Source organism: Myzus persicae, unplaced genomic scaffold, assembly GCF_001856785.1.
Source record: "Myzus persicae strain clone G006 unplaced genomic scaffold, MPER_G0061.0, whole genome shotgun sequence".
In the NCBI taxonomy this organism is placed as follows: domain Eukaryota; kingdom Metazoa; phylum Arthropoda; class Insecta; order Hemiptera; family Aphididae; genus Myzus; species Myzus persicae.
The window spans coordinates 630,131-648,031 of record NW_019101991.1 but is presented as its reverse complement, the minus strand read 5'-3'; the positions used below and the strand labels follow the sequence as shown (position 1 = coordinate 648,031).

General features: G+C 29.9%; 1 protein-coding gene across 3 annotated transcripts in view; it reads left to right on the top strand.

Moving 5' to 3' along the window:
• LOC111030913 (lutropin-choriogonadotropic hormone receptor-like) overlaps positions 1-17,901 on the top strand; it is a 64,532-nt gene that overhangs the window by 42,145 nt on the left and 4,486 nt on the right. The window contains exon 16 of one of the 3 annotated variants that reach the window (XM_022310642.1): positions 15,455-15,683. The exons of 1 other annotated variant lie outside the window; for it this stretch is intronic. In XM_022310642.1, coding sequence (XP_022166334.1) covers positions 15,455-15,578 — 124 coding nt within the window. In that variant the 3' untranslated portion in view covers positions 15,579-15,683. Of the gene's footprint in view, positions 1-15,454; positions 15,684-17,901 lie in introns of those variants that run through there. One more of the 3 variants, XM_022310644.1, reaches the window with a different exon arrangement.

Sequence of the window (17,901 nt, the reverse complement as noted above, 5' to 3'; positions counted from 1 at the left end):
AAGTGCATAATTTATAAGCATATCTCTGTTTATTTTAAAATGTATTTATTTCATATTGAGAGAAAAAATGATGCATTTAAAATTGTTTATTAAATATTTTTCAAAAATAATTGACGTTATAACGAATACACGTATTTTGTAATATTAATATGGGTATAAATATAATTTACATTTTTAATATCTTTTGCATATTTTTTATTGGTATATTTTAATCCGCAAGAACATGGCTGAGAATTTATTTTAATAAGTTTATTTTAAAAGTTTTATTACTGTTGGTGTATATATATGTTAGAAATACAATTATTATTATAAACCAACATTTAATTTTTTCTCCAAATAATCAATAGCATTATACATTTTTTAAGTACATTGCTTAATGTATGAAAAATAATTACAACAAAATACATCTATTAAATAATAATGTTATGAGTATAAATTATTAACAAGTAATTAATACAAATTGATTATTAGTCATCCTAGCTACATTTGGTTTTGAATTATGTGATTTGACACTCTCTGCGATTATTAGGCAGATACCTAAGTACATGATTTAATTATGAATTCAAAATGTGTGTGAAATATAATATTTTTATGAATAATAACGATATTACATCAAAATCCTTAAATATCACAAGTCAACCAATGTTTTGTTCAGAGATTTTAAGTTTGAATATCTGTTACAATCGTTTTATGACGTTATTCTTTTATATTTCTTTTGAACAAATTTGTAACCTGAGGTTCTTATATTATTTGGAATTGTCATAAACATTTATTGATATTTACTATTTATAGTAATATAAATATATTCAGTAAAATATATTATATATTATAATCTTTGAAAGCCAACGAGTCAGTTGTGTTATTTCAACTTTTTGAAAGATACCTTTGTATACCTTTGTGTGGTACTTACATTGTACAATAGAGTTATTAGAATCTTTACATTTTCCATCTAATAATCTAATACATTGTGAATATTGTAAACCTAATAAATAATAATAATAAGTTAATACTCAAATTATTTTAATTTCAATTTAAATATTTATGGACACTTACGTACTTAAAAAAGTAATAACATTGTATTTTTTTTCAACATTTTGGGCCCCAATGAGAGAATTTATGTGGGATACCATGAGTTCTAAATAACACTATAAATTCACGATAGCTTCCATAAAATAAACATTATTTTATTTATTTTAAATAATACATTAATAATAATATCACATGGTCATTGTTGTTGCCGATGCATAAGACCAATTAAGAAAAATTATAATAGTCAGGCCAAAATACGATCTTGATCAATTTTACGTACCCTAAGCATACCCTGCAACACCTCAAATGACGCACATCATATTAGGTACTCTTTAATTTAAAAACGATTGATCTATATGAACGATCAGAGTAAATCGATTAATATTCGAAATCGGTTTTTTCGATTGCAATATGCATTATGCATACCAATTTATCATAAATCATAATTATTTACATCACCATCGCCGTCATTGTCCTTCAATAAAACGATAGCGAATCAAGGCGAACGATCATAATGTGTCTGTTCACCGTTATCCACTAATTCTTTTATTTATAATATCAAAAGTGCGAATAATACATTTTTGTCTTAATACGTTTCACTATAACTTTAAGTCGTACGAAATGTATGCGTGAAACGCATATGTGATGTGTTCAAAATATGTAGGTACCTAAGTTATATACTAATATACTATATAGGAATCGCATTTGCTGGGTTTTTATTTAAAAAAGTTTGGAAAATTATATTAAATTCATCCAAAATAATAACCCAACTATCACATTAAGTTCACAAAACAGGACTTTGGTTTCAGGCATTTTTCTATGCGCAGCATATTTTTTTCTTTCATTACATGTCATAATTCATGTCTTTTGTTTGTTTTCGTAACTACTTTTCGCCATTCTACTTCTTTGGAAAGTTTTTCACTCGCATTAAGCAAGAAACAAACAATATAAGAAAATCGACAACACATACACAGAATCACCGAGTCACTAAATAAAGCTACCCATGAAAATATTTCTTGTGAATTCCTGGTGCAATTTTGCAAAAATAAATTGAATATTTTAGTACAGTTTATGCTTGAAATATGTATCGTTTTAATGTTTCCAAGATTCGAACATTCTTTTTTAAATTTAAGTCGCCATAAAATTAAACGAAAATGAATTATAGTTGATTTGTTTATACATTGTATCTACATTTTTTTACAAACAAAAATCACTCGCCTTCCTATGATAAAATTGATACCATTGCAATGTTGCATATATTAAATTAATTGAATAGCATAATATGAGTAGAACAAAACAAAATTAACGTTAATGCTTTTCACGATTTTAGAAAATGATTACCTATATAAGTATACAAAAAAATTAGCTCAATAGCACGTAATAGGGGCATTTGTATTTGACTTTCATTAATAAAACTTTAAAATTAGCCTGATTTAAAAAATTCTAATTAGGCTATATGAATAATGAATACAAATATAAATCAAATTAAAAAAGTTGCTTGAATGAAAGCTTTCAGATCAACGTATTTTTTGTTTTTTGTTTTCTTTCAACTTGTGTAGTGGTTTTCACGTGACTTCTCGATAAAGTTACATAACCGTATTTCTGTAGTGATATAATGTACAAAATAAATAATCATAATAATAATGAAGTTTTCCACACCCAACGTCTTCAAACACTTAAATCAACTACCTAACGAGTATTATATCACAGCTGCGAATTTGCAGTAAACTTGCTAACTATAAATTGACTGCGAAAATAGAATCATTATATTAATTCTGCATCGTAGATAATATAATATTGTTTTGCGTGATAATAATATATTATAATGTCTACGCCATAATTGGTCAGTGACCTACGAAGGAGCTATAAAAAAGTCTAACATATTTCTAAATGTAAGATATATTATGGCCGTATACGATTTGATCGTCATCTTTTATTTTCATTCAAAATAATCGTTGACTCTAGAGAAGTGTGTACACTGTAGATGGGTACCTCTAAAGTAGTTGTTGGTAAATACAATTTGGGTAAATACCCGACGTTGTATAAATATGTGCCTACAATAATGATTCATGTACACGTGAAATCGTCACCTCTGTTATAAACGTCCATGTATATTGTACTAATCTATTTACTTTTAAGTGAAAATTATCGTCATAACGAAAGATAAGGGGAATGTTTAGAACTCGTAGTAATAGTTAAATACAAGTATTGTTTTTATTATTTAAGTTTACATTTTTTTTTTTTTTTCATACGATTCAATAATATGATCCCGATATAATGTGATAATATAATAATAATATAATAATGTGACGTAAATAATGAATTCAATAGGGTTCGACAAGGTTTAATCGTATTTTGTTGTATTAATTATCGCTGATGTTATAAATTAAATAAATATTTCCGGGCACAGGTTAAACAGAACTACGATTGATGCACCTATCGTATACCTACGGTTATTATTATAACCCGATGTAATTTATACGCTTTATCTCGGGGGCGAGACTATGCTCTGGACTTGCGAGGTCTTAAATATTTTAGGCCTTGAAATAAGTCTTGTTATATAGTGGTCGGGTTACTGCACCGTCTATCCCGAAGAATTTTTCCCTAGGAATCGGGAGTTTTGTTTATTCGACTGTATTTTCATTCAGTTATTCGCCTACTTATGAATGTTTTATAATATATTTACATAAATTGTCCACAGTTAATTATTACGCGATTTTAGGGTAGAATCTTGCCAATCTAAAATGTACGTGCAGAGAAATATAATCAACTACTCGTGAGTTATGAAAAGATAATTAATAAAAGAAAAACACAAGTTTAAAATTCGTGTGGTATACGAGTATATTATAAACTTATTAATAATAAAATATGTACATGTTTATTATGTTTAACCGAGTAAATACAACACTCGTTCCTATTTCTACATCAATGTACGATAGCGAATTTATATTTTCTAAAATAATAAACTACCAAGTGAGTGTCTGGTATTAAAAAAAATATTCGCCCATGATATTGCACGGCATCATACATTATTAATATTTGATAGTTTCATAATACTAATCAGTTAAATAACTCATAACATAATGTTCGGGTTTTTTGAACTATTCCTCAAATATTGTTACCAGCGATGTACATTTTTATAAAAACGTTTTATCGTAAAAAAATTTCAAAACGTTGAAAATGTTATAATTTTTTTATCTAATAGAACCATTTGATGTTGTATAGCATATTTAATCTATATGATTATATCAATTAAAACTGTGTACTCGTATGTATTACCATTTACCATTTTAATGTTATTCTATTAAACATAATATTATAAGAAGTCCAAAAACAAATACATTTATCACAGTAATAAATGTGAATTTTTATCTATTTATAAAAAATTTATATTTTTACTTTAGTATAAATGTTGAGGGTACAAACCTTTTCCCACATTATTTGTTATTTTTTGTTATTTATTGTATGAGTTATTTACACAATCAATTTTACACTAACTACTTTTTATGAGTAGTTATTACAAATTACAAATTACATTGTACCTAGCACCTAGCTTTAACACAATACCATTAGTCAGAATTATTTATAATTGATAAATATGTCTTATCATCATGGTACCCATGTATTTTAATTTTAATTCATACTCTCAGTTTCGTTTAATTCCTTATTAAACATTAAATATTTAACTAACACACCAACAGTACAACCTCCTCAAAAATTAATTATATTAAGAAAAATACATTAAAATCAAATTTTTATATTTGAAAAAAGTTACAGAAAATTTTAATGAAAAAAGAATGTTCAGGATAACATCTCTAGTTGTTACCAACATCGTACATTCATAAGATAACGATAATAGCAAGCTTCTAAAATTTTGGTCAAGATAGGTTAATAACAGACTGATGACCCCAATATATGTACACGTAGATTGACTTATTCATTAAAATTCAACACGATCATGAATGTGGAAAAGCTTTTAAATCTCGAGTGCATTCCATGCCTATTTGATTATTTGCAAAAAAAAAAACTTTTGTATTATGGCGTTTCCGCAATCGAGTCAGTGCATTATTATTTCCAGGAAATAATTGTGCAATGATGAAAACATGAATTGAACGAAAACTGTTTCCTTTGGCTTGGGTCGTCGTCCCTTCAGTTGGATTGAGTTTAATTAACTGTTAGTCAATATTTTTAAAAACATTTACTTAAAAACACAATTGAGGAGCATATTCTAAAAACATTTAATATACTCTATAGGTAAAACATCTATATATACTTGGTACATAGCACAGTTAAAATAAAAAAATAGTTTTTATTTTTGAAAAAAAATATTATTTTCATTTCAATAATATTATTTAGGTTATATTTAATCACGTATTTTAATTAAAAAAACATATAGTTATAGACGACCAGAACAAAATAAGATACATTATTATTTTGAATGTTTTTTGCAATCATACTATAATTGAATTTCTATTTATTTATTTGGCTATAACATAAACAAAATATTATTAATTTCAAACCAAAAATAATAGTCTGTGGGCTGTAAATGTACACTGTTGAATAGTTTAATGTTAATAAAAGTTATAATAATCATTCAGTCATATATTACAATGGATAAAATATTGTACAATAAGATATTATAATATGTATAATACAATTTCTCAGGGAAATAAGTATATTTTTTTACGAAAAAGACATGGTTTTTATGAACTTATTAGAATACATCAATAAAAATAACTTTCAATTATTAGTTATTATAAATACTTTTAAAGATGTTTTCTTCGTAATAAAATAGACTCATTTCATTTTTCATAATTTTATGTCGATGACATTTTGCTCTAATGGGCTGAACAATCTACAGGTGTACCCCACAAAATTTAGTCCAACAACTACTCCACTCGTCTATACTTAAATATTAAAATACTTATCACTAATTAACTACTTGTTTGGTAATACATTTTGTGTATTGAAGTACTCAGAAAAATAATTTAGTTCGGAGTATGAAAATAATAATATACATTGTTATGCAAAAAAGTAAGAAATTTAAAAAAACAAGAGGTAGATGGAGAATTGAAAAAATTTGATTTTCTTTAAAATGTTGTACAATGACATAGAATTGAGTACATTGAATCTTTTCGAGGTAATAAAATTTCAATGAATCGCTTTGTACTATGAAATAAAGTTTACTTTAATTGGCTTATTGAAACATACAACAACAAAAACAACAATAATAATCACAAACATAACGATAATAATAGCAATAACAAAAATTTTGATACGTGCTACCATAATAATATAAACGGTTTCAAACTACGATAACAAAGCCCAAAGTCTCTTCAATAGCTATTTTACAGGGGGCTCGATGGCACATTGGAAGTTAACGGCATAGTAGGGCAAATGCGACCGTCTCTGTGGTCAACGGACTGCGGACTCGGTTATGATAATATGCACGTTGAACGGCTGAACGTTTTCTGAAAGGAGCCAATTTCACTCCAGAAATGAGTGCGTACTGCTCGTTCCCCGCCCACACAATCGTAATAATATAATGCTATGAATTTAAGCATTTCTAGGCATAAGGTATAATAGTGATACGTGCACTCGTTTTCGGCCGTGGAGGACTTAGACATCTGGTGCATATTATTTTTTGTGGGGTCACGCAGTTTCTGAGAACCAAACGATTTCCGCGTTTATGTTGTCGTTGTATAAGAACATTTAGTAGAGCGGTTTGTGTTTGATGTGCTCTGTACGTCAATCACGCGTATCTATTCGTTTCTAAAACGCTCTGTATTTGTTATGGCTCTCCCATCAACGTCTATGGTTATAGGTTGTTGGATATAGGTCATTTCGGTGCTTCAAAGTTACTCTGTTTGTGTTTTTTTTTTTTTTAAACGAGTGGATAACATTATTTGCGAAAATTCGTTGGTCATAACAGCTCACCAATAACGGGTTGTGTTAACAACAGTTATTATTTTGATATTTATAACACTCTCCCCCAATCAAGTTTAATACAGTATTTAATTTGAGATTTTGACGTGTAGTAAACGTTTTAATAAAAATCTCATATTTGTTTATCAATTTAAATTTAAATTATTTTATTATAATTATTATAAAGTTACTCAATTTTCAATCATTTAAAATTACATTTCTTCTTTATAATATTTACATAATACATGAGAACATAGACTAATAATAATTGCATCTTAGCTAATAAACGTACTTATAAAATACCGGAAAAATATCACTCACGACCGTCATGTACCTATATTGCCTATTCATAACGCCGTGTGATCGCAATTTCATTACATTAAAAATAAAACTAAAAGAAAAAATCGCGAGAGGTCATTAAATCGCTTGAACTACGACGTATGACTCCCTTTCTATAAATACATATCTGTGCGTTCTACGTGCTTTAAATTATCGTTGGGCACCTCTGGTATTAACTATGCTCACTACACGCAGTCCTACTGCGCCCGTCGATCATATCGTATAAAACATCAACTATACAACATTCGACTATCCTCTGTGGCCCAAAAAATACTCAAAATAAAAATTACAATCCACATTATCCACTTATTGTTTAAGAATTATATTATTTAATTATTGCACAAGAAATCGCAAGAGGTCATAAAAGTATGACTATATTATTAATTGTTTTATTTTTCGAATCCAACATTTATTTCAACATTTTTTCTTCAAAAAATCATCATTTGATTGCCATTTATTTTTAAAAAGGTGAACATTTTAAATGCCAATGCATAGCTTAAAAATAGTCTAAATGTATTTTGAAAAATATTTTTTAGGTTCAACAAAATGAATATTTTGTGAAAATGTCGAGCAATTTCGGTTATTCCTTTTTAAAAATTACCCGAAAAAATCAAAACCAATATTGTCAAATACTCGTGCAGGTGTTGCGTTAATATTTCGTTCTCTCGCTGTTTTTACTTGCAATTTATTATGTTAAGAAAAGTGATGGGAGTTTTCCACTTTTGACCGCCCAAAGTACTAAAATCAATATCAATATTTGCTACCGGAAACCACCTGCGATATTATATAATATGTTGACGATCGACACAAATTTTCTGTTGCAAACCGTCACACACACACACACTCACTCACGCTCACACACACACGCGCGCGTGCGCACATAAAAATCATCGCAAGTCCATGACATTCCTTCATCCTCCTCCTCCTCCTCCTCCTCTGGAGTGCGGCTCTGCCGAATCTGAAAGGTCCAGTGCGGCCGACATAGTCGCGGTGTACAATAACTTTGTGAGTATTGGGCAAAACTCGTTCAAGTGTGACGGCGAATTTGTGGACCTTTCGTATATTATTCTATCAACGCGCAGAGGGAACATAGCAGTGAGCGGTCTAGCCCGGTGGTCGCGCAAAAATCTGATCCACGGCATTGGGTGTAGTGCGGCGAGCGGAATGCGACAGAGCACCGAGCGATTACTCAAGGAATGGGCTACCCATCCGTCCATAACGGGCAAAATAATGCCCCCGTCGCGGGTATTTATGTATCGTTAGAACCGATAATCACTGTCAAATCCGGGGCGTCGAGACGAATGAGTGCAACGAATAGGTGTTATCTTGCCGCAGATACTTGACACGCAAATAACCGCACTCCGTTCGCATTCTCAGACTCTGAAAGTACCGCACGCGTGAACGGCTGTCGCTGTTCAAGTACGCCAATACTGTGTCTATACATTATAATTTCCAGCCGTTATAATGTATCCGCTCGAGCTCAATTGCACAGCGATGCTCGGCCGCCGCGTTAGCCGTCCGCTGCATAGGTGCCGGGCAGATATAAATTCAGTCTTGCAAAATATGTGGGTATTTTTTAAAAGGATTCGATACACCGCTGGTCTTCGTTGAGGAAAAAATATTTAAGACGCGTGTTCGAATAATCGAGCGTTCGAGCTCAAATACAAATACTTTGGAATAGAATGTGTATAGGCGATTTCAAATACCTACTTTCAACGTTTTTACAAACTATTTTTATCACCTTAAATCAACTTAACCGTTTTTCGTGTCTTGAGTTAATTTTACAGAGCATATATTTTACACGGTATCATTTGGTGGAATTTTTTAATATTCAACTGTTTTATCGGGACGAAAAATTAGATTTTTGATTCAGTAGAATTATATGATTTTCAATAAAAAAAATATATTATAATTTATACCATTTATACATTTATATTTTTGTTATACGTGCTCAAAATTAAAATAGAAAATCTATGAACCAAAATGAATTATTCAGGTATTTGAAAATTAGTATTTGATTTTAAATACGGACACCTCGAGAAAGTATACAAAATCATTTGTCGAAGTTTATTTTTAAATATTCAAAATAATTATTTGAGTATGCATTTTAATACTTTTACTCTAGTACTTTAGAATACTGAATATAACCTATTCCATCATTTCCTCTGTGATTTTTTCAATGGCAAGCCACTCGTTTTTTCGAAATGTAATTACTGTTCGGATAAAAGTTTATTATTTACATTATTTGAAATCATTAGTCGTCATTAGGGTTCTGAATTTGAAATATTTCACTTAAAATATTTCAAAATTGAAAATTTCACTCTCCTTGAAATATTGAAAAATATTTTTTCTTCTTTAAAACTTGTTCGATTATAGATGATTATAAATAAAATAATATATTAATTATACACAGAAAATATTGATAGTGAATAACTTATCACTTATAATTTATATCAACCATGGTAAGCGAACTACACAGATATATAAAAATACTAGATAGCCGACTTGGAAATGATTTTGAAGCTCACAAAATGGCAGAAATTCTCTTATCTAAGAGGTAAATGTTAACATTTTCAAAAGAGTTAAAGAATAAACTTAGTAAAATATAAATATTGTTGATTAATTATTTCATGCTTGTATATTTTATTTTTAGTGCTGTAAAATAGTCCTGACAATATTTTATGAAAAAAATGTAAATATACCAAATATTATAAATTCTTTGTTTGTATAATATTATAAATTATAATCATATGAACGTCGTTAGGGACTGGGGAGAGTATCACGTTTACGCGGTACAATGTACGAATATATGATTATTAAATAAATATAGACGTTCATTTCCCAACATTAATTTCTTATATGGACGGGCTATTACTTGTTTCTTATTTTGTCAAATTCTCCTGGTGTATTTTAAAATAGGTCTAAAAATAAATATCAAAATCTAAACCTTATTATTTTCAATTATTTCAATCAATAATTTTATTTTTTATTTTTCATTGAAATGAAATATTTCAAGGAAATAAATTTCATGAAATTTTAAAACCCTAGTCGTCATAATGAAAGAACATTTTTTCAAAAGTTATATTTTTTATAGTTCAAAATTTTAAGTTTTTACAAATATGACGTCATTTTTGATTTCATACTTTGAGATAAAATTATTTTCTGAGAACTCCAATCTTCAATAAGTACACACAAATTGTGTTCATAAGTGTATAAAATAAAATGAGTGTAGTGCAGTGTAAGAGTATAGCTAAGCGATTTAGCTGAAAAACTACTTATAGGTATTATGAGAAACTTTCAAATTTTGTTTTCGGTATTGAACCATAATAATATATATTTAACATTTCTGAAAATGACGTTTTTTCTGAAGTCATCCAAGGTTTGGTTTTTTATTTGAAAGACCGAATCGTCTCGAAAATCAAAAATCACCTACTCCGCTGATTCCTCAGTGCTAAATTTATAGTGCACCTCGTTATTCCAAAATAAAGACTTTCTGACAATATTTTAGTTGAACATTTGCACGGTGGTTAAGATCGATTCGGTGAGGTTTATAGACGAGAAGATGCGTTCACAATAACTCATGTAGCAGAACATCCATATTTTTATACCCAATAGCATCGAACCGATGTAAAACATTTCAAGTTGATCAATCGGTTATATGCAGAGCTACAGCAACATTTATATCCTCTAAAAAAAAAATAATAATAACGGCTGCTTGTACCGCAGTTTGTTATTATAATTCCGAATAAAAATATAGCGAGTCGTACGACAATTTTCTAAATATATCTTATGAAACTTCTTCAAACTTCCATTAAAATCACAGCGAGACAACCTGATGCAGAATATATCTCCTGTATCCATGCACATTTTATCATTATACCATAATACATTTCCGTGGTAATAGTATATTTTGTTGATAGACGATACATATTATAATATTCAATTTTTTATTGTTTTTGTCTTTCCCGTACTCGTTTTCTTCGAGTTCTACGAAAAAATACCTAATAAAACATTAGGGAACAATAATCTGAATTCTATCCTATCGAATTACAGTGCACATTAAAACGCAGTCGAGTGATAAATCCGAGTATAATAAAATCTAATATTGTTGAGTGGAGCGCTGCAGAGTTCTTAAAAATAAAATCCGTGCGATATTGAAGAATGAAGTAGACCATTCACGAACAGTGTTTTGGTTATTTTGAAAATTCTATTTTTTCATCTCTTTTGACGTTGTCGATAAAAAAAAACTACCGAATGCCATCGAATGCCTTCGAATTCAAGCAAAATTTGGGATATCAGTATGTCCCAGAATACAGCGAACTTGATTTCACTGCGAGTAATAATGTATGGTGTTATATTTTTATGATGTTTTTCGGTTTGGATTTTTTATCCAGACGGTTTTCTATTTCCGAGAAACACTAAAAGTTCGACGTCTCTTAATTCACAACTATACTTGTATACATGAATATCGATGTCCTACCTGTTAAAAAAATATCACAATGTTAGTATATTTAGTTGGATATTTTAACTTAGGGCATTTCAATGGCTTTACGGTACTTGCATGATGACTTTCCAGGAACATAATTATTATAAAAATGTGTTCGAAATGTATAAAAATATTATATTATAGGTACCAATTTTTACATTTGTTTGAATCAATAATTTCGCGAAACGTGATAAAATTTCACTTGACAATTTTTTTCTTCATAGAATAATTAATTTTCGCCGAACTGTCGAGACACGCATATTAATTGCATTTTATATAACAATACACCGGTCACAAGTCAATAACCTACTGCACAACACTTTGCAGATGACGTATAGTATAGAACTCGACTAGGAAATCTTTAGCTATAACGTCAAGTATGACTTGAGCACTATTCTGACCAGTGAAACATATTTTCTTATAACATCGACATTACGAAATCGTGTGGTTCAGCCTTAAGATATTTCAGATAATTATATCATAATAATATATTATATTATATTTTAAAAATTTCCCGATTTTCCCGTCCGAATAATTCAACAGGCGTCGGTGTTGTGTTACTCGTGTTGTAGCCCATGGAGAGTAAAAATCTATTCGCTTAGTATAATATTATCTTATTCAATATTCGTTTTTAACATCCCGAATAACCATGTAAGAATTTTTTTTTCAAAATCATTTAAACTTTTGAAATTACGAATGTCCTATGATAAAACAATCACCCGGTATATTAGATTTTCATATACCATTATTTATTTTATATTGACTTAGACGTCATTTGATTTCATTACACTTAGCACACATTTAAGAAAGTTAGTTTATTCGAGTTCACACCATGTACGGCACAATCTATTTAAAAGTGTGAAATTGCGATAATTGTCAAGAAGTACCTGTTCGTAAACTCTAATCGATATCTTTTGTGTAACGCTGGTTTTTATTGAAAGCATTTTTTGTAGAATGCTTTTATTGCGTCACAGCTTCGGACCTTGATTGAGATTGTTTACAACATTTTCCATTTCGAAACATATGCACATCATTAAAATAATATAGAAAATCACGTTAAATAATTATTATGTGTACAGACTTGTTTGTGATCAATATTATCGTCACAAGTTGCAAGACATTGTTTCAATATTCTCAAAATGATCGTCTCAAATCATTTATTCTTTATCAGTTGATCATTTTGTGGGCATACCTTTAATGTACATTATGATTCACCAAGCATGCTCAACCCCCAATTTTTCATTTAAAGATGGAATTATTCAAGTTCTGATTTTTGGAACTTTTGAATTTACCTACTCAATGACCATTTTTTAAAATTCTTTAGTAACTTTTTGTTGTAATTAAGGAGTGTTAGGTAGTGACTCACACTTCTGTTTTTCACATGAGAACACCATAAGGAACAATTAGTCCAAATTTCAAATTTGATACATCAAAATGTACAAAATAAATGTGCACTAAATAATTTACAATAAGAAAGGGGGTGTCTCATTTGAAAAAGAGAAGTCTGTACCGCCACAAGACATTTTTTCAGCGGTATAAAAAATCACAATAATTTGAAAACATTTTCGAGTAATATATTTAAAGGTTCCAAAAATCAGATTTTGAATAACTGCATAATTATAGAATAAAGATACTGCAGGTGAGCATGGTTGGTGAAACACTCTGTGTTAGGTTAGGTTAGGCCACTCTATTATTTTTACAGTACATTTCACGATAATATTAAATAAAGCACTCGTCGTGTTCGTTCCAAACCACTCGCGAGTGGTCTATACATATAATGTCAATACATTTTCTCTGGCGACGAGTTAAAACCATAGTTTCTCACATTATACTAGGTGCAGTATTGGATATCATAATTGATCCAAACAATTTTTGATGTGTGTGACCGATAAACTCGAATAGACATGTCATATGTACGAACAGAAACCTCAGACCCAAATTACATGGATATTATATTATATATTGTGTATTGTGTAATAATATCGTAATATGTATTGTGATATAACTATCAGATTACTCGAGATGGACTGTCCTGAATTTCTGGATAGACTACACGTGGAATCGATCCGGGGGTACCGTCTATATTCGAGAAACTCGAATGACAATGTAATATTTATTTTCTTTCTATTACTCGTCTTATAGCTATTGCCGCGAGAATGCACTTTAAGCTTTCCACAATTCATACATAGGTAATGATGGTTATTATACGGGTACCCGTTGTTTTTGAATTTTATATTATGTTCATTGTACGTTTTATAATGTTTCCGGGGACTACGCACGAGATTCTGAATTAAATGCTTTTTTTAATTTTAAAAATGTCAGCTCACAAGTCCAATAAGTTGTGATTATTACTCGATTATACTATACGTGCATATAACCACGAGAGCGATTTCGATTTTTCACCACAAATTAACCGACAGTTACTCGTCCGAGTATATTGGTTTGTCTATGGGGACCGTATACTGTAAACCATCATAGTCTTGAAAACTCTACTGCCTTGGAATATCTTTCTTGCCGACGTTACCGTGCCTGGCCACAAACTCTTCGTTTTGACGTGAGACGACGAACATTATCCAGCCAACTGTTCTGACGGGAGATGGCAATTTCTTTTCGCTCGAGTTCGAAGATAATCATCCCACAACAACACGAAGTTTCGTCCTCTGCCCAAGACGAATAATTATAATCGACCGACGGTGGTGAATACGTCACTGTCACGTTATGATTATTACATTATATTACATTAAAATAGTTGATAACAATTATACTAGTTCTTGCAGTAGTTCCTGCGTAAACATTCGTTGACCCGTTTACAGTTTACTTATTATATTGCAGCGGGGCTATATATTAGTATGTAATATTATAAAATAACTAAGGAAATATTGTTTTATCAAATGAAAAAAAAATTTAAGATTCTATGAGAATAACTTTTGACGGTCCGTTCGTCGTAAAATTCCAGACTCACGTGGAACTTCTACCTAACAAACCGACGCTGAATGTCTCTGTTGTTAAGTGCCCGAGTAAAAGTTTTTAAGTAGAAGTATTCAAATACATTTTAAGTACCCAAGTCTCAAATGCGTGTTTAAAGTATTTCCGAAATACTTCAATGGAGTATTTAAAATACTTGTTTGTCAAGCCTGAACCAAAAGTTTATTTTTCGATGGTTGAAGCGTCGTAAAGCTGCCTTTTTGGGTCCAGCGTTCGGTTAAGTGGGAATCCCCATTTATTTTATACAAATTTGAAAGTACATATCTATAAACACTCTTTTCAAGTACTTGTAATTCGACTCAAAATTCAAATACTATTTTTCCTGAGTATTTAAATACTTTTCAAAATAAATATCTGTATCTACATATACTTGAGTAGTTTTTAAAAGTACAATTTACAATACTGCTGAATGTGCATATAACATTATAACAAATTCACCATTTTACTGTATATTTACCTACGTGGGCGTGTTTTTTTCATTCATTCTTCTTTGGGAAATTGTTGATGAAACATTTACAACTTGATATTGTACTACTGCCTCTTAGCTATGAAATTATAATATTATATACGATGTGTATAATGTAATTAAACATTAGATATTTAAGACTTGCACGTTACAAGTATTGTGTTGATATTTATTTATACCTTTGTTCTGTTTTGTTTCTGTTTTTTTTTTTTACTTCGCTATAGGTTCGGTATTTGTTTGGAGAATGAGAAAGAGTACAAAGTGATTTATTCAACGCAAACCAACAACACCCAACGTTTAACACCGGTGCACAAACACACTTTGTCGTTGACGTTGCCACAGCCCTGAATGAAAAACATTCGACAAAATCTACTATTATTATTATTATTATTATTATTATTATTATTAATTTTTCTCATCATATAATTATTATTTTTTTATTATTATTATCATTTTTATTATTTGCAGTTGCCATAATATCATATTATTACTATATAGCTTATTATTATACTGATCATCGGCGATTTCGCAGTCGACATAATAATTATTATATTTATTAATATTGTGCAATAGACTGGCGACCATCGATCTGCATAGTCATCTCCGACGGAGATCAGTCTACGAGTGTGACTGCTCGAAACGCGTAATCTGAACCAAATAAAATCTCCAATAAACATATTGATTATTGATAATATAAATCAGCACAAAAATAAGTAATACACTTATTTCACCTATAAACTTACCGTTTTTCCCACATATATTGCCTATAATATAATATAATTGTATCCAAAGTCTCCGGAAATTAACGTTATCCGGTGGTTTCTTCTTTTTGCAGTGCACTCGTTAAAAATCTTGACGTATAGTGCTCATTATTATAATATTATTTCCATCGATTTCTCATCACTTCTACTTTTCAATTTTCTATTGATTATAATATCGTATATTACTGAAATATTTTACTCACACACACTCTATACTTCAATAGCGCCAATAGATCTGCTTCCTATCCCACGCGGCCTGACTCTGAATCTTTTTTCCCTCGGCGAAACACGCGATGCACGACAAATAATATTATTATGTGCCAAAACTCAGAATTTATCGTAAAAAAATCAAACAAAAAAGTCATAAGATATCAGCTATAATAATATTTGCTTTCCGTCTCAAAAAATATGCACAATCGATTGTTGGTATATATCTGTTACTACCAGATACTATAATATTTACTACGAATATACCACGATCGTATTTTTATTATTACTTTTATCGTTATTATTGTTTATATATTCATTTTACTATTATGATAATATTATACAGCTCTGACACGTTTACCGACGTCGTCGTCAACCACCCACCGAGACGCTGTTTTCATACATTTTTTAATTTAATTTTTTTTTTTAAGTTCCTTTATCGAGATTAAACAACAATCTACAACCTCACGAAATGTTCGAGAGTTAAAACCGCCAAAATCGATAACATCCGTTTAAATCGAATTCGAAAACATCTAATTGAGGCGCACACAGGCCTACGCACTGTTTACAATAGTAATTATTATATTATTTCGCACGCACAACTATTGTGTACTATAATATATTAATCAGTGGCGTATTGTTAAGATCTTACAACAAATCTTAGCACAACCCCCCCCCCCCCTCAAAAAATATATCGTAATAACTTTCGTGTCATACATCTATAGGCGTATATTATATTTATGAACTTTTCATAATACACTCGTATAGACCATACCTGTCTATTTAAACTAACATTCCACGTCGTGTTCCGAGTCAAAGGCGCTAACAGGTGACTGGATGACCGACGCACAATAAATAATTATAACAAGTCTTATATACGTATATATTATATGGTTTTGAAAATTCAAAATTCCAGAAATTTCTTCAAACGATATTACTCTATGTCGAATGTTGTCGATACTAACCATATCTGACTTTTAGGCAAATTCTGAGCCACGAGTAACGTTCAAGTCAAATACCAACGGTTTTAATTATTCGGAACGACACAGCACGTGTGAGCCGTTAGAGCTATACTTATACGTTTGAAAAATATTCAAATAAAGATCTGTAACACATAATCCTAGTCAAACTACCCCATTAAATCAAATAACCAGTGGCCGTCGGTGGACAACAATCATTATTGTTTTTAAATAAATTATATTATAACTCATAACTATTCTGCAAATATACGTATTATTAACGTATTATTTTCTCGCGGTTGTGACTTGCATTAAGCTGTAGATAATCGCGGTAGCTAGATAAACTAAGTTTATTTATTTCAAGAACAGTTCTTTGTTCACTCGAAAGGCACTATAAAATAATCTGAAAACCCGAAACTCATGTTTTTCTTTGAAAAATGTCCGCGGCTACAAACAATTATTTATCGGACGAATTCGATCTTTGTCACGCTTATAATAATAAAAGACGTAACTATTATTTTTAATTTCATTATTCGCAATAATTATTAGTGAATTGTAGAGTCTTAGACTATTTAGTACTATATTATATTCAAACTATTGATGTAATAATTGATAATATAGGTATAGTTGATTTTATGACTACAATATTGTATGAATTAAATTGATCACACGCATACACATAGGTTGCTAGTGATAAATATTTTATCGTTATAGATGCTTGAAAATTCTTAGAATTATAGCTTT